Source organism: Elephantulus edwardii, unplaced genomic scaffold (genome assembly GCF_000299155.1).
Source record: "Elephantulus edwardii isolate Elephantulus edwardi_28Jun2011 unplaced genomic scaffold, EleEdw1.0 scaffold00024, whole genome shotgun sequence".
In the NCBI taxonomy this organism is placed as follows: Eukaryota; Metazoa; Chordata; class Mammalia; order Macroscelidea; family Macroscelididae; genus Elephantulus; species Elephantulus edwardii.
In genome coordinates, this window is record NW_006399774.1 from 23,251,439 (window position 1) to 23,270,083 (window position 18,645).

Sequence of the window (18,645 nt, forward strand, 5' to 3'; positions counted from 1 at the left end):
CAACCAACCTTCTAACCAACGTGTCTAACCTTTCAACCAACCTTCTAACCAACGTGTCTAACCTTCCAACCAACCTTCTAACCAACGTGTCTAACCTTCCCTGGAGTTGTGCTCACCACCACTGTGCACCCTGCAGCACTCTCTGTGTGTACCCACCCACTCACCACCATGCACCCCACAGCACCCTCCACGTGTGTAATAACCCTCACATGCTGTGTGCCAGCCCACTCCCCTGGTAGTCTTCAACATGGAATGTGTCTAACCTTCCAACCAACTGTCTAACCAACATGTCTAACCTTCCCTGGAGGTGTGCTCACCACCACTGTGTACCCCACAGCATCCTCCATGTGTACCCGCCCACCTATCAGTGCCTGCCTATCCACCACCTCGCACCCCACTTCACCCTTCATGTGTGCCCGCCCACCCACCACCACCTGCCCACCCACCACCGTCTATTTCCTTCTTCCCTACAGTGTCCTCCTGTGATCAGGAGCACCAATCAGCCCTGGAAGAGGCCAAGCAGCCCAAGAATGACAATGTTGTCATCCCTGAATGTGCACATGGTGGCCTCTACAAGCCAGTGCAATGCCACCCCTCCACTGGGTACTGCTGGTGTGTTTTGGTGGACACGGGCCGCCCAATTCCTGGGACGTCTACGAGGTAAGCTGACTGCCCTCCTAAATGCACATGGTTCAAATCTACCAACTGCTCCATAGAAGGAAGGTGGGCAGTCACCTCCCGTGGAGTTTACTGCCTCTGAGAATCTGCTGGAGGGTCGCTATGAGTCAGTGCTGACTCGACAGTCAACAACAACGTAGACTGTGGAGAGTGTGCTGTGTGAGAGCAGATGGGAAGACTTCCCCTTCACAACTTACACCAGCCACGGCATTGCCTCCTACATCCAGGAGCCAAGACTCCCGAATGCTACAGAGACCACCATGTGGCCAGATGTCTGTGTCCACTGACCACAGGACATGGTTATTTAGAGTCTGGAGCAAAGTGCTTCTGTGATGGCCATTGGGAAGTGAGAGTGGGAAGGCTCCGGCTGAGACGTTGGGTCTGGCATCTGTCAGGCAGCCCCAGTGTTGAGGGAACTCTTGCTACAAAGCCCAGAACTTAGGTCAAATCCAACATCAAGTTCAGCATACTCTTCCCTGCCCTTGGCAAAGGGAACAGAGTGTAATACCCTACAAGGCCTCCTCACCTCTAATGACTTGCTCCAGCGGCAACCTATTTGCTATGGAGTTACTGCCTCTGCACATTTAAAACTCCAGCCTGATCAGTGTGTGTTTAGGTGAAGACTGCTTCTTCCCCGAGGGTGGACTTGGTACAGCTCCAGGATGAGACTTGAGTGACCTCTGCATGGAGGCAGGGTGACGAGGGACAGTGAGGCAGAGCCCATGGCTTCAAGTCTCAGCTCTCAGTGGGAACACCTCAAAGTCACACGATGAAACCTTGTCCTCTTGGTCAGCCTCCTTTTCTGTTGGGACAAAAATAACACACACAGTCTAGAAAAGCTGTCAGTGTGAAATGCATCGCTGTTGCTCAGCTGTCTCTCTCTCCCAACACTGACACTAGTCAAAGTGGCCAAAAACCACTTCCAGGAAAAGGCTCTGACACAGAGCTGCCCTGGAGGACACAGCAGAACTGCCCCATAAGGAGGTTTCCAGGGGCACAGCTGGACCACCGGTGGGCCCTCCTAGGAGCCCACTGCCCACCTTCCTCCTGCAGGGCATCTAGTGAGTCTGAACCCCTGCTTTTAAGCTAGCAGAGAAGCACTTGACCTTTGTGCCACCAAGCCTCCTGCCAATGCAGTTAGAGCAGGGGCTTTGTGCAGACACCCGTCTAGTCCAGTGCTCTGTTCTGTTTGCTCCAGGGTTGGGCCGCTGGGGACTTGGGATTTCTGCTTGGAGGGATTTTCAGGAGAGAAGGCGGGCTCACTCCAGCCATTAATGACAGTACAGACCCTGAGAACACAGTGGGGACCTGGGGACAAGACCGTTATCTGCAGTGGGGCTTGGGCTGGGCCAGGCTGCCTGCCCTCGTGCATCATGTCAGGACAGAGACTCCTGTGCGCATGTGGGGGATGGAGGCTCTGTCCACCTGCAGGGGTCAGTGGGTCAGACGACAGATGTGCGTTACCTGGCTATGCGGCAGCTCCCTCTCCATCCCCTGGCGAATGCTCCTGACCACCTGTGCATCAGTGAACGTCAGTGCCCCTCGGTGCCATCACCTGTCCAGGCTGACCTCACAGCGGCTGACACCCCATCACACCAATGAGCTGAGCAGCGCTGAGACACTTGATACTGAACCCAGGGACTCTGTATCTGGAGATACAGCCGGAGATGTGAAGACATGCTTAAACATGAGACGGTTGTTTCACCAGTACAGCTCATCCCCACACTTGTTTGAAAGCAGCCGCAGGGCTCTGGGATTCAAGCTGCTGTGCTCCCTCTGGCATTGGTGCCAGGCCTCTTAAGATGCTCCCTGCCCAACTTCAGTCAGTCTCTGTCACCTCTGGCCAGCCCAGCTTCTGGGCACTGTGGAGAGGGGACAGTCCCCACAAGGACCTGCAGCAGTCATGGGACCCTGGGGCTGTGTGAATGCATTTTTGCTGCCACTGTGTGTTTAGAGAGACTGAAAATTAGGCCAAAAGTGCTTCTAATGTGAAGTGCCAGTGTTCTCCTAAGACGGTCATGGTGGGAAAGCAGGAGGGTTGGGTCTATTGTCTGCACAGACCATGGTCGTGAAGCCCCCTAGATGGTTCAGTCGGGATGGAGGGAAGGCCTGGCTGCTGATGGAACAGCTGGCGGAGAGACTGGAGTATGAGTTACGGCACTTCCTTGTGGTGCCGGTGCCAGTGCTCGTGTCCGTGGGGAGTACACCCTAGCAGCAAGCACGAGTGTGTCATGTGGAGTGACAGGTCCTCATGTGTGCTGGGAGCCACAGCCTCAAGCCAGGCGTCCTCACCCCTACGACCCCCTCACTGCAGGTACGAACAGCCCAAGTGTGACAACACCGCCCGAGCTCACCCAGCCAAAGCCAGGGACCTGTACAAGGGACGCCCACTCCAGGGTGAGTAGCAGGGCTGGGCTGGGGATGTGGGGTGTTTAGGGGGGGATGTGGGGTGTTTAGGGGGGGATGTGGGGATGTGGGAGAGAGGAATGACTGAGGATAGAGGTGGTTTCTCCAGCATTGCTCCTGGTGGGTGTGGCCTATGAGACCTCCTGACATCTCCAGACTCACCTGAGCTGCAGGTGAAGCATCTGCCTGGCCTTTGGCTGGTTGCAGTCACGTGGGGCCAGCCAAGTGGGAAGAATGTCAAACGTGGGGCCAGACTCAAGTGCAAACAGTGGCACCTTAGCTTTCACTACCCTGTGACTTGTGTGTGCTTCGGAGATTCTCACCCCAACTGCTGCTCTGCTGCACCTCAAGGGAAGAGCCAGTCACCCCGGATCACTTCCCGACGTTCCAGTAAAAGACAATCAGGGGTCTGAGAAGCTCCACGTGGCTTTGAGCCCGTATGAGTGAGTTCCGTGGGTTTCACATTAGCGTCGTAAATGCTGTGCTAAGCCGGGTCTCCCGCGTGGAGGCTGTGATGGTCTGCCCCTTGGTGAGATCCCGTGTGGTCAGTCAGTCCTGGGGTCTGTGCAGAGCAGGCAGGGGCGGAGGAGGCTTCTCACTGGCCTCGGGGTGTGGCCCTCTCACTGCACCTTTGGGGTGTGGCCCTCTTGCTGCCTTTTCTTTTTCTTTCTCTCTCTTGTTTTTGAGTTTTGTTTTTTTGGGTTTTTTTAGTGAAAGCTTGCAAATCCTATTTATTGATTTTCCTTCCAATCTTTCTTAGACATTGTTTTATAACGTTAATTACCACTGATTAATGGCAATATTAATTACCCCGTTAATGTTTGGGGTTGAGAAGGGTGTGGCTGTTGCTTGTAACTGGGGGTGAGTCAGCCTGGGGCTATTTCCAAGCTGAGAGAATGGCCAGATTCTCCAAAAGTGTGTTTTCTGGTTTGGGTTTTTTTGTTTTTGTCAAGCTCCAAATAAAACAGGCTTTGAAGCAAGAGTGGCATCTACTTTCAAAAAAACCTCGCCTCTGGAAACTCTATGAACTTGGAGAAAAGATGAAAGTTTTGTTTTTGAGACTTTCATTCATAGGGCCCTTATGGATCATCTACTACTGGTGGTGGCACTTAACAACAATGATAATGTAATTAGTGAATTTCAATATCTAATCAATTGCTTATTGCAGATTACCTTTCCTTGTGCCCAGTTTATCTATTGTTTAAATTTTACTTCCCTCCCCCACCTTCCCATCCCTGATTACCCTCCAGCATTGATTTTGTGTGTAAACCTTTCCTTACCTTCTTTTAAAAAATATTTTTTTTGGTTTGCTTAGATGGTTCATGTACATTGTGTTTCACACGATTCTTCATCTACATGGCGTGTCATACAATCATTACCATTCATTATGTTTTATAAAATTAATCACCGTTAGACTATGCCCACCTTTGCCTTGTCTTTTCAGGTCCCCCTGGACTTTCCCATTTCCCTTACCCCCTCCCTCCACCCACCGAACTGTGCAACCCTGTGATTTCACCCCAGCCCACCCTGACCCCTCTCACCCCTTCTCATAGCATAATTATCTTGTTGTGGTGGCTCATGCCACTCAGCATAATTTGTTCTGGTTTCATTCATGTCATCCAGTTTGCACATAATTTTTATACTTTTTAATGATGAAAATACTCTGATGTTAGTTAATTAGAGTCCCTGCACTGTAATGTAATAGCATGTGCCCCACATCCTCCCTGCAATTCTCCTTTCCATCCACCCTTCTATCTGACCTGCCCCCCGACTTTCTCCCTAAGCAAAGGCTGCCTTTTTTGTCTGTGTGACAGCTTCCTGTTTGTGGATTACCCCCGTGCACTTTCCAAGTAGGTGAATGAAACGCTGTCATGATCTCTTTTCCACCATGTTGAAGACATAAGCTGACCTGTGCTTGGTAGAGACAGCTCTTGGGTTAGGAATCGATTCCCCTGATTCTTCTGTGAAAGCTCAGCATCTTCAAGTGTCCCCTGGAACTATGTCTGAGCCCAGAACAATAAAGAACCTCACTTGCCAGGTAGCTTGGCTGAGCGCTAGTCACAATCCCCTTCACCGTCCTCAGTGGGACAAGCTAGAGTCGCTTTGAGTCCCTGTCCCATGGAGGAGGTAGGAAGTCTGTTTGCTTCTCTCAGTGGGGGGTAGGGGGTGTTGCTTGGTTTCTTAGTAATTTTTTAAGTTGCAAAAAAGATATAAACACACTTTTTGTGCTGTTTGGTTTATTTGTGTGACCAGAGTTCACTTCTTTTTTTAATGTCTTCACAAGGAAGGGAGGTGAGACAATGGAGCTTTGCCCTTTGGGGAGGGGACTCTTAGGTGCAATGTCCCTGCTTGGGAGAGTTCCTGCGACGGGAATGTCTTCCTGCAGTGCAGTGTCTGCACTTTGCAGAAGCAGCTGCTGAGGAACGATCATGGGCTGTGGCCAGGGCATGGCCAACATCTTCCCTTTAATATCAGTCAGGTGCAGGTTTTCTAAGCTGTCTGCACTGAGCAGCATAAAAATCTTCATGAAGTTAACAGAGCTTCAAAGAGCCTGCTTCTACCTGCCACAGAAGTGTGAGATGAAGCCAAGTGCCGTATCCTAGGTACTGCCGTATCTTCCCGAGCTCGACGGGCAGCAAGTGTGGCATCTTCTAAGGAGGCTCTCCCCTCCCTGTTAGCATGAAAAGCACCGCTCTTCTGGATTAACTCTCTGGGCCATTTGCAGGGGCATCCTTGATTTGGAACCTCGGGGGTTGTGGCTGTGTTCTTGGTGACGCCAATCTTGGTCATTGCCCATTGCCTTGTTCTGACCCCACATTGGTTCTCTACGTGAGCAATCAGCTTGAGTTCTGCTTCACGAGACAAGCTCCTTTCTTTGAAAAGGAGGAGGTGGATGGTGGAGAGCAGTCAGGAAGGTACCAGTATGGTAGACGGCCCCATGCGCACATCAGGCCCGAGCACTGTGCACACAGCTCACCTGCGGGGCTGTGGAGCAGCAGCTGAGTGGAGTCATCTCTGGGTCCCCGTCGAGAGAGAGCACCCTTCCTCTAGCATCTAGTAGAAACTCTTGCTTTGTGGTCAGAGTTTGTTGTTATGTACCATTGAGTCACCTGTGACTCATAGTGACCCTATGTAAAACAGCCCTGAATCCTGCCCTGTCCTGAGCCAGTCTCACTGACTCCAGCATACCTACCTTCACTGCCCCAGTTACTGTGTCAGTCCATCTCATCTGGGGTCTTCCTCTCCTGCACTGTCCCTCCACCCTTCCAAGCATGATGTCCTTCTCTAAGGACTGGTCTTTCCTAGCCATGTACTCAAAGTATGTGAGGTGGAGTTTCTAAATCCTTACCTTCAAAAAGAAAGTTGGTTTCATCGTTTCCAGGACATACCTGTTTGTTCTCTTGACAGTCCATGGCATGTTCAATACTCTTCTCCAGCACCACAACCCAAAGGCATTGATTCTTCTACCATCCTTAGTCATTGTCCAGCTCTCTGATTCATAGCAAGTAATTGCAAAGACTATGGCCTGGGTTAGGCATACCTTAGTCTCTAGACTGACATCATTGTTTCTTAGTACTCTGGAAATGTCCCTGACAACAGATTTTCCAAATGCAATTCATCTTTCAATTTCCTGACTGCTGGTGCCAAGAGTGTTGATGTTGGAGCTGAGCAAACTGTGACTGTTAACAGTCTTAATCTCTTCTCCACCATGATAATGGTGCTGCGTCTGGCCGAGTGGTGAAAATATTTGTCTTTTTTTTTTTTCCTATAATTATATTTTATTAATTTTCATAAACATTTACAGAGATTTTGGGCTTCCACTCATTCACTGTTGCACTATTCTCTCTACCCTCCTCCCAGTTTGTTCTTGTCCAAATGCCACAGTGCTTGTCAATATTTGTCTTTTTGATGTTGAGCTTCAATTCATATTGAAGACTACAGTCTTTGACCTTCTGTAGCAAATGCTTCATGTCCTCCTCAGTTTTGGCAAGCAACATTGTGTCATCTGTATAACACATGCTGTTGATGCGTCTTCCTCCAATCCTGATGTCACATTCCTCCTCAAAATGTCCAGTTTCCCGAATTATCTATTCCACGTATAGATTGAGATAGGATGCATCCCTGACACACTCATTTCCTGATTTTGAACCATGCAGTGTTTCCTTGCTGTGTTCTGAGGACTGCTTTCCGGACCAAGGATAGGTTTTACATGAACACAATCAAGTGTTCTGGGATTCCCATTCTTCTCAAGGTTAGTCACAATTTGTTGTGATCCACGCAGTCAAGTGCCCTCGCATAGTCAATGAAACACAGAAAGATATCCCTCTGGTACTCTTTGCTTTCTGCCAAGATCCATCTGACATTGGCGATAATGTCTCCAGCGTCACAGTCTCTTCTAAACTCAGCTTGTATTTCTCGTAGTTCTCTGTCAATGTATTGTGCCAGTCATTTTTGGATAATCTTCAGCAGGATTTTGCTTGTATATGGTATTAGTGATATTGTTTGATTATTTCTATCAGATCACCCCTTTTTTTTGAATGGGAACGATCATGAGTCTTTCCAGTCAGTTGTCCAGGTAGTTGTCCTCCAGATTTCTTGGAACAACCTGGTGAGCACATCGAGGGCAGCATCTGTTGAACTATGTCAATTGATATTCCATCAATTGACCTTGTTTTTTGCCAATTTCTTCAGAGCCGCCTGAACTTCCCCTTTCGTCACCATTGCCTCTTGATTATATGTTTTATGAAATTCTTGTGTCAGCTAGTTCTTTTTAATACAATGACTCTTTGTACTCCTTCCATCTTCTTCCCTCCCCCCCCCCATTCCATCTTCTTTTAATGCTTCTTGGATCATTTAATATTCTGCCTATAGCGTCCTTATGTTTTGCAACTCGAGTCATGTTCTTCAGTTCCTTCTTCTTAAGGAAATGCCAAGTGAATTTGTCCCTTTTGATTTTCCTACTCCAGCTCTTTGCACATTTCATATTAATACTTTGCTTTGTCTTCTTGAGCTGCCCTTTGACATCTTCTATTCAGCTCCTTGACTTCCTGCTTCTTTTCCTTCCCTTTGGCTTTTAGTACAATGTTCAGAGTCTTCTGACATCCATCTCAGTCCTTCTCCCTCCTCTGTCTTTGTAATTACATGTTACATTCTTCATGGGTGATGTTCTTGATATCCTCCCACAGCTCATCTGGTCTTTATTCATTAATGTTCATGGTCTCAAATCTGTTCCTGAAATGGTTTTTCAATATAGATGGGCTAGACTCAAGGTCTAATTTTCGTTCCTGTGGGTTTGATTTAAGCTTCTTTAATTTCAATTTGAACTTGCGTATGAGTAATTGGTGGTCTTTCTTTTCCTAAAGAAGACAGTATATTGAGCACAGTCCTTGGCACATGGAAGGCCATCAACAAATGTGTGTTGTTCATGTTTATTCTGAATCACAAAACTGCTCTGTGCCTCTTCCAACAGTCTGTCCTTTGTCTTTCAGAGTGCTGTGCAAAGGGACCAAGGCCCTTTATTCTTGTTGGTTTTTAATAATATGGAATGTAAGTGGAGTTGATTTGTGTGTGAGTTGTACTTTTTTCTTTCCCTATCATTTCTGAGGGACTATACAGGGTTTCCACGGGTTTTGTCCACTGGAAGCATTGGCCTTCATTCAGCCTTCAGCTGAGCATTGTGTTTCTCTGGTGATGTTATCGATAAATAAAGGCCGTTCTTTTGGTCTCTGTGTGTGTGTGCACACGCACATGCATCTATGTGGATGGATGTGTTTGGGGATGGGTGTGTGGTTGCATGGTGTGTGGGTGTGGGTGTGGGGATGAACGTATGTGAGGATGGGGTGTGAGTATGTGTGTGTGAGTGTGTTTAGGGATGCATGTTTGTAGGTGTGTGGAGGACTGGGTTTGGGGTAGGACTGGAGTGTGTATGGGTGTGCATGAGGATGAGTGTGTGGGGGCGGGTGGTGCATGCCAGGACTGGAGTGTGTGCAGAGTGGAAACGGTGCTTTTTCTGTTCTGTCTTCATGATGGAATGTAATATGCTAAATACTCAGTTAGGATTATTCACTCAGAAATGGAAATGGTCATTTATCTTGTAGGGGCCACTGGCTGTCAGGTTTAGAAATATGAAATGTCATTGTTGGCTCGTTAGGTATGCCGGAGATAGGGTGAGAGCGAGAGCCAGAGAGAGGGGTAAGAAATGGGAGCTGAGAGAGATAAATAGTGAGGGAGGGGGACAAGATAGCAAAGAGAGGGAGAAAAAGAGGAAAACACACATATACAAAAGGACATGGAGAAAGAGATTTCAAATCTGAGAGCCCCTTGGGTGGGAGGAGCAGCAGAGAGGGACACATCAGGGTCACACACACCCAGCCTTGTCTCACCCCGAGGCAGGAGGACCACGGCATGGTCGTAACAGGCAGGGAAGCACTGTCCTCATGTGTGTCTGAAATGAAACCCAGATGCTCGGTCCCATTAACCGTTTCCACACTAACTCTGTAAAGGTCAGTTGATACTGCAGTCTTGAGTATTTGTGAGTGGACCGCTTAATCATTCTGGTGATTTGAAAATTATTCTCCTTATTTGGGAAAAATAAGTAGGTCTTAAAATAACTGCAGGATCCAGGCGGCTCCTGGCAGAGAAAAGAAACACATTTCCAGAATAATCTAGCGCTGCGATGGGCAAGAGGCATGTCGAGTGAGCATGGTAAGTGGATTCACCAATCTGCTTATAGACTAGCAACTTCTGTTTTTTTCCACAGGCACAGTTTTTATATCAGGTGCTTTTTTTTTGTTTTTTTTTAATTTTTATTTTATTATTTTTGTGTGAGTGTACCGTCAAATCAGATCTGACTGGTACAGGAGGAGATTGTCCCTCCTTCCCCGGCAGAGCATCTGGTGGATTCGAACCGCGCGCCTCTGGGATTGTAGTTGCAGCTCCTTACCACTAGGCCACCAGAGCTCCCTCTTCAGGTGTGTTTTAAGTTTGAGCAGGAAGGTCTTCCAGCCGTACAACCCTCGTGTCTGCTGGACGTGTTTGGAGTGTTGTTGGTGGACGTCCATCCTCTCGGGTGGCCAGCAGTTAGCACTTCTTCTGGCTTACCCCACTGCCATGGGTGATGGCTTCATCTGAGGGGTGGCCTTTGTCACGTAGAGAGTGAGGCTGAGGGCCTGCCAGTGGTCGTGGGCTGGTTCCCAGTGTTGGCTCTTGAAGAGGCTCCATGGTCCCTCCCCTGCGGGGCTGCCCGAGAACCCAGGTGAGGGGAAAGTTAACCAAGACCTCTGGGCACAGCGTCCCTCGGCTGTGGTTGGTGGGCTGGTTGTTGGCTCCATTCTTTCAGCTGTGACTCGAGTGAAGGTTTACAGTGCATATTGCTTCACCACTCACGTATGTCTTGTTTTATGACATTAACCACAACTCCCACGACCAAGGACACTCTTCCTTCCCACTCCCTGTCAGGGACTCCCGGTCTGTCCTATACCTTCCGGTCTTCTGAGCTTTGTTCCTGAGAAATGTGACCCTGTTGATCTTGTACGGGTGAATGTGTCATTGGTCAGCATACAGACCTGTTGCTCTTTCAGCTTAAGCTGAACCGAAGACTGAGAGTCGTTCCAGGCTCGAAGCGCAGTTGGTTGCGTTTGGCTTCACTGTCACTAGTTGGCATGTACACGTTGTCTCCTTCCACCACCAGGCTGGAGAGCTGCTGCCTTTGCTCATGTCCTGTCCTCTTCAGCTGCTCTTCTTTGGGGTGTCTGCAGGACCTCTCCCGGTGGGTCTCCTGGATCCTTCAGGTGCAAGGGTTTGTGGCTCACAGGACGCATGACACTGTCTGGAGAAGGCTGATGACACCCCTGCAATCTCCCACCATGGTCCTATTGAGAGGTGGCACCTGGGTTTCCTGTGTCCCAGCATCCCCTTCCTGCAAGGCATGTGGAAAACCAAACCAGCTGATGGCCGGACAGCTCGGTCTCACAGTGACGTAGACCCGGACATGTGTCAGTGCAGATTATACTTCAGGGCGTTTTCAATGGCTGTGGGCTTTTGGAAGGAGCTCCAAGCTTTTCTCCCAGGTATCTCTGCATGGATTTGAACTATTCTCTCAGTTTTTAGTGGAGTGCATAGCTGTTTGCATCACTGAGGAGACTCCTTGCAGGGCACATGGGAGCACCTGAATGTTGAGAAGACTTCCAAAGAGGACGCTTCTATGCTCTTGAATGATGGTGTTGTGGAATACATTTCATGAGTTTCCAAAAGAACTGTCTTGGAGAAAGGGCATCTGGAATGCTCACGTCAGCATGAACAAACGTGCGTTATGCCTCAGAGAAACCCTATGAACAGTGAATCTCAATCCTGTGCCGTCCTCCCAGTCTCTGAGACACTCAAGCTCAATGCTGCAGTCACTGTGTCAGTCTACTGGGTTGAGAGTCTTCCTCTCTTTTGCCGACTCTCCACCTTTCCAAGTCTGATGTCCCTCTCCAAGGAGTAGTGTCTCCCAGCAACATGCCCAACGTATGTTTTCCTTAGAAACCCGTACTCTTCTGAGCATCCTTGCGTAGGTCCCATTGCGTGACGTACCTGTGCATATCTGAGTAGAGTTGTGCTCCGTGGGTTCCAGTCACTGGTTTCCTGTAACAGCTCTCCCAGCCCTTCTTCCAAGGTGCCTTTGAATGGACCTTTCCATTAACGGCCATGTTAGCTGTTCACACCACTAGGACCTCCTGAGTCACTCACACCTGTCGTAGGGTCTGGGTGGTTTCAGGGACTGTAGAACCTCTGGCCAAACAGCAACCTGGAAAACACCTCCCCGAGCTGACCTCTGCTGTAGGGCACTTTTATGATTTTCTGAGGTGCATAAAATGATACATACTTTGCCTTACATTTAACTTGAGGTATTTTTCTAAATGGTAATTGGATCCTGAAATAAGTACTTGTGCAAAGGATTACTGAACACTTCAAAATGTCAATATTTGCTTTTTCTCCAAAGTAAATTTAACAGCCAGGCGAGGGGTTTATTCTGAAGTCTTTGAGACACTTTCAAAGATACTCTGCCAATTAAAAAAAGACATTAGCTCCTGTGATTTCTACCTTCGATTGGGTGCTGGGTTCACAGACATGAAGCATTGCGCTTTTGCTGAGTGATGGAGTGTTATGGTGTGAAATACTCAGAAGCCCTGAGGCTGGCAGCTTGGTGAAGGTCCTAGGTTTTCCTATGCCAATTGAGGACGTGTGTTCTAGGACTGTTTCTTGTTTACTAGCTGACCCTGGGAAGCTCCACCCCATAACCCCTCCAGAGCTGAGAGAAGAAGTAATTAGAGGTTCATAAGGATGAGAGGATTGTTGTTAAGGCACAGTTAGGTGCTTTGAAGAGCTGTTGCTGTTGTTATGTGCCCTTCAGTCAAGGACACCTCAGAGCAGACCCCGTGAACAGTGGCTCTGAACGTGCCCTATCCTGAGCCAATCCCACCGTCTCTGATACACTTGACCCCATAGCTGCAATCACTGTGTCAATCCATCTCCTGGGGGTTTTCTTCTCCTGTGCTGACCCTCCACCTTTCCAAGCATGATCTTATTCTCTAAAGACTGGCTCCTCTGACAACATGTCTAAAGTGAGACAGGGTATCATTCTCTTTAGCGGAAAGGAGCACCCTGGTTTCGTCCTCTCCAGGGCAGACCTACTTGTTCCCTTGGCAGTCCACAGGATATTCAGTACTCTTCTCCAGCACCACAATTCAAAGACAGCAGGTCTTCTTCTGGAAACCTTGGCCATTGTCCAGCTTTCAGATGCATCACAAGCAATTGAAAAGACCACAACTTGGATCAGACACACTTTAGTCTCTAGACTAACAGTTGCTCTTTAGTACTTTGGAGTGGTCCTCGACAGCAGATTTTCCTAATGCAACACGTCTTTTGATTGTGTGACTGCTGGTTGACTACTTGTTAACTCAGTCTGCAATCCATCGACCGTCGGGCAAGGAGCCTATGTGGAAAGATGGTTAGCTGCTTGACTAACGGTTGGGGGCTGAAGCCACTAGTATTCTCAGGAGAAGATTTGACCACCTGCTTTCCTAAAAATTATTACTGTTCTGTTCTTTGGCTTCCTGGGGTTGGCTCCAAATCATAGCTTCCCTAAGGAGAAGCCAACGTGCCAGATATGCACGGTCCTTTCAGTCATTGCCACGTTTGAGCTGCTTCGTGGCCACTGTCAGTTCGTGATGTTCAGAGTCTTCCTTTGTATTACTAGTCTTCTACTGTCTTCTACTTGACCTGTCAGGATGGTGTCCTTCTCCAGGAACTGGATTGTCCTGGTAATGTAAGAAGAAATCTCACTTTCTTCAAGTCTAAGAAGCACACTGACTTCACTCCTTCTAAACAAGCTTTGTTTGTGCCATATCCAATACTCTTCACCAACACTGTCATTCAAAGAAATAAATTCTTCATAAGTTTTAAGTTTTCCATTTTCATATATTGTTGTTGTTGTTATGTGCTGTTGAGTCGCTTGTGACTCATAGCGACCAACCCCCCTACGTACAACAGCCCTAAACCCTGCTCTGTCCTGTGCCAATCACACTGTCTTTGCACACCTACCCCCATTACCTCAGTCACTGAATCAATCCACCTCATAGAGGGTCTTTCTCTCCTAAGCTGTTCCTCCACCCTCCCAAGCATGATGTCCCTCTCCAAGGACCAGTCCCTCCTTAAAATACCAGGTAAAGAGTATTTTAGTCCTCAAAGAGATATTTTTTTGGGGAGGGGTAGCAGATTTGTACAATTCAATGCTTTATTTAATTTTCCTGGCTGCTACTTTCATGTTGCTATTTCAGATACTTTGAGCTTGTTATGCTTCAGAGAGCTAGACAATGACTAGGGAGGATAGATGGAGACTTGATGCCTTTGGACTGTGGTGCTGGAGAAGAGTACTGAATATACCGTGGACTGCTGAGAAAGTGAACAGGTTCATCCTAGAGATGGCTAAACCAGGCTGTCCTTGGAGGCAAGGATTCTGAAGCTTTGTCTAACATATTTTAAACACGTGGCAATGATTCAGTGACTGGGGTAATGGTGTAGGTGTGTCGGAGACAGTGAGACTGACACAAGACAGAGCAGGGCTTAGGACTGTTGTTCATAAGGTCATTATGAGTCTCAGGTGACTTGATGGCACATAACAACAACAACAACAACAACAACATTTCAGATACAGCCCTGAGTGCGCTCACCAGTCTGTAACAGGAGATTTAGAGGACAGCTGGCTGGCTGGCCAGTGGAATGGAAGAGGTCCATATTTGTTCCCATTTCCAAGAAAGGTGAACCAACAGAATGTGGAAACTATTGAACAATATCATTAATATCACATTCAAGTAAAATACTGCTGAAGAGCATTCAAAAGTGGCTAAAAGAGTATGTAGATAGGGAATTGTCAGAATTAAAAGAGGCCGTGGCACTGGGGATATCATTGTTAGTGTCATTTGGATCCTGGCTGAAAGTAAAGAATACAGAAGAAAGTCTATTTATGTCTTATTGACTATACAAAGGCACTTGACTCTATGAATCATAGAATGGGAATCCCAGAGCACTTGATTGTGCTCATGTGAAACCTTTTATAAGCTTTACATGAACACCAGGAGGTGGTTGTGTGAACAGAGCAACAGAACACTACATGGTTTATATTAAGAAGAGAGTGTGTTAGGATTATATTCTCTCTCCTTACCTATTATTCAATTTGTACATTGAGCAAATTATTCGAAAAGCTTGACTCTATAAAGAAGCATGTGGCATCAAGATCGGAGGAAGATTATCAATAACCTGTGTTACGCAGATGACACAACCTTGCTAACTAAAAGTGAGGAGGACTTGAAGCACGTGTTGCAGAAGTTTAAAGAACAGCCTTCAATATAGATTACAGCTCTACGTCAAGAAAACGAAGATAATTACTACTGGACAGATAGGCAACATCATGATAGACGGAGGAAAGATTGAGAGTATGAATGGCTTCATCTTATTTGGATCCACAGTTAACACCTCTGGTACCAGCAGTCAGGAAATCAGGAGATGTAATGCATCTGGGAAATTCTGTAGTTAGTGACCTCTTGAAATTATTGAGGAGTAATAATGTTTGAGGACTAAGGCGCATCTGACTGAGGCCATGATCTTTCCAATCAATTGCTATGCATCTGAGAGCCGGACAATGAATACAGATGACAGATGAAGAATTGATGTCTATGAGCTGTGGTGTTGGAGAAGAGTACCGGACATCCCATGGACTTCCAAAAAAACCAAACAAATACCTTGGAAAAAGGGCAGCCAGGGTGTGCTTTGGAGGCAAAAGTGGTAAAGCTTTGGCTCGCATACTTTGGGCATGTGGCTACGAGAGAGTCTTCCTTGGAGAGGGACGTGATGCTCTTAAAGGCAGAGGCTTGGTGGAGGAGAAGACGACCCACAACCCGGCGTATTGATCTGGTGACTGCCCCAAAGGGCTCTAATGTACCATGAAGTATGAGGATGCCACAAGGTAGGGCAGGGCTCAGACCTGATTTTCATAAGGTTGCTATGGGGCATACTGCAGACACCTAACAACTTTCATGGACATTAATTGTGAAGTTAAGTGAAATAAAATCCTTGAAAAATGAAATCTTCCCCCCTCCCCCATTTATCATGGTATTGCTTCTTGGACTAGGTGTGAAATTGTTTGTTTATGTTAAGGTGTAATCCAAACTGAAGGCTGTAGTCTTTGATCTTCCTCAGTATGTGCTTCAAGTCCTCTTGGTTTTCTGTAAGTAAGGTTGTATCATCCGCATAACCGATTGCTACTGAGTCTCTCTAATGCTGGTGATGCACGTCTCTTCAGATGCTCCAGCTTCTCACCTTACTTGCTCAGGAGACAGATTGAATGGGTATGCAAAAGGCTACAGCCCTGACACGTACCTTTTCTGATTTTAAACTGTGCAATGTTCCCTTGTTCTGTTCGACTGATTCTTGTTGGTCTGTGTAAGGTTGCAGAAGCAGCTTCATGTTCTGGAGTTCACATTCTTCTCAATAGTATCCACAATCTACTATGACCCACCCTCAGATTCATGTTTTTGCATACTCAATAAAACACAAGTAAATATCTTTTTGGTATTCTCTGCTTTCAGCCAAGATCCATCACAATGATGGTACCAGTTCCACTTCTGTTCTGAATCCAGTTGATTTTTTTAAAAATTTATTTTATAATGGTTTGCTTACAAAATTCCTGTAATTGTGTTTCACAGTATTATTCATTTACATTGTGTTTCATACAATAATTTTCGGCAGGGTTGTTGTTGTTCTGTGCTGTCGAGTTGCCTGCAACCCATAGAAACCCTATGTACAGCAGCTCTGAAGCCTGCCCTGTCCTAAACCAGTTTCACTGACTCCGACATACCTCTCCCCATTGTCCCAGTTATTGTATCAATCCATGTTATGTGGGCTCTTCTTCTCCTGTGCTGTCCCTTCACCCTTTCGAATATGATGTCCTTCTCCAAGGATCAGTCCATCCTGGCCACATGCCCAAAAAATGTGAAACGGAGCTTCAAAATTCTAGCCTTCAAGGAGAAACTTGGTTTAGCCCTCTCCAAGACAGACCTATTTGTTTTCTTGGTCGTTCATGGTATGTTCAAGACTCTTCTCCAGCACCACAGCTCAAAGTCATTGGTTTTCTTCTGTCATCACTAGTCATTGTCCAACTTTCTGATGCACAGCAAGCAATTGTGAAGACCATGCCGTGGAGCCGGTGCACCTTAGTCTCTAGACTGAAATCATTGCTTCTCAGCACTCTAGAGAGGTCCCTGACAGCAGATTTCCCCAATGCAATTTGTCTTCTGATTTCCTGACTAATGGTGCTGGAAGTGTTGATTGTGGAGCCAAGCAAGCTGTATTTATTAACAACCTCAATTTCTTCTCCATCTGTCATGGTGCTGCCAGTCAGCCCAGTGGTGAGAATCTTTGTTTTCTTCATGTTGAGTGTCACTCCATATTGAAGTGCCAACAGGGTAATGGTAGGAACTATCCAATGGTGATTGATTTTAAGCTGATTGTTTTTCTTTTTACTTGAATTTCTTGCAATTTACTAACAATGCGCTTCTGCAACCAGATCTTAGATAAGGTTTCACATATATGTGATATCATGTTCAATACTTTCTATTTTTTATTGAATCCATCTTATTAGTGTATTTTTCACAGAATATTTCAGCTTTCAAAACCCTGTTAGGAAATTCTCCTGTGTCCTCAAGGGGCACAAGGAGTTTCAATGGTCTTGATGAAAATAGGTTCAGTGGATAAATAAGTGACCTTGGACTTCATCTTAAAACTGAGGGTAAAGGACCAACCTGTGCCACTTTGTAAAAGAAGAGGGGGTGGGCAATTGAAACCAAAACACTGTTCAATGCCATCTGGTGTATGGAAACCACTCGATCTCTAAAGCTGTAACTGTGTTTGAGAGAAGATTTCCCATCCTCTCACAGCGTGGCTGATGGGTCCACACTCCTGCTCTTTCTTATACGTGTGAAAGTTACACCATGAATAAAGAGGACTGAGGAAGATACAATGTCTTTGAGTTGTGGTGTTGGGGAAGAATATGCTGTGCGTTACCAGAAGAACAAACAGTGTGTGGGAAGTGTAGCCATAGAGCTCGCTGCAGGCGGTGAGACTGCCGCACCTTCTTCCGGCATGTTTTCAGGAGGGGCTATTCTTTGGAAAGGACTTTATGAGAAAGTAGAGAGTGAGTGAATCAAACAAAGACCTCAGTGAGAGGCTCACACAGTGCCTACAGTATTGAGTTGAATCGTAGCCAAACTTATGAAGATGGCACAGGATTGGGCCACATTTCCATCTGTTGTACCCAGGGTGGATCCCTTGTAGTTGATGTTGACTTGATGGCATCTGACAAAAACAATAATGTAGTTGGATTAAGCATCCAGCATCTTTTATTTGAGTAAACTTGAAGTCCATAACATCATGGGCATAACAAGTATACTTCCTGATAGAAATAGCCATGGTAAGCAGCACCCACAATTCACACCCATCAAGTCAGCTCCAAATCCCAGCGCCCCGCATGGGACCTGTGCTCTCCAGGGCCCCGAGGGACTCACCTCTGGGAAGCAGATGGCCGCATCTTTCTTCTGAAGAACCTCCAGGTGTATTTAAACCTCCAGTTTGCAGCCAACCAACGAATCCAATTGTGGCTAACCAGCCTTAAACACAGATCAGTGAAATCTATTAGCAACTGATTATTTTTTTTTTAAAGATAGGCTGGTAGTTGGCTTGATGATAATGAGTCGAGAATGTTTTGAGAGGTTTTCCATTTCTAAGATTTACAGGTCTCACCTTTTATTCTCTTTCCTCTCTGAAGTGGTATAATAAGCAGCTCCATCTCCAAACACCCCCATGGCCACAGCAGCACTGAGCCAGTGTCAGCACATCCAGGGCACAGACTCATTCCTGTACCCCAGCCCCGACCCCAGAGGACACGTTCTGTGCTGCTTCATTTTAGCAGAAATGGAGCTGATGTGGTTGTGCTATTTTCTTGTAAGTCAGACTTCTGAAATTTAG

General features: G+C 46.9%; 1 protein-coding gene across 2 annotated transcripts in view; it reads left to right on the forward strand.

Annotated features, from left to right (window-relative positions):
• The window catches only part of SMOC2 (SPARC related modular calcium binding 2), a 226,241-nt gene that overhangs the window by 175,598 nt on the left and 31,998 nt on the right, over nt 1–18,645 (forward strand). For both annotated transcript variants that reach the window (XM_006882787.1, XM_006882788.1), the window contains exons 8-9: nt 474–660; nt 2,993–3,075. In XM_006882787.1, the coding sequence (XP_006882849.1) occupies nt 474–660; nt 2,993–3,075 (270 nt within the window). The remainder of the gene's footprint in view (nt 1–473; nt 661–2,992; nt 3,076–18,645) is intronic.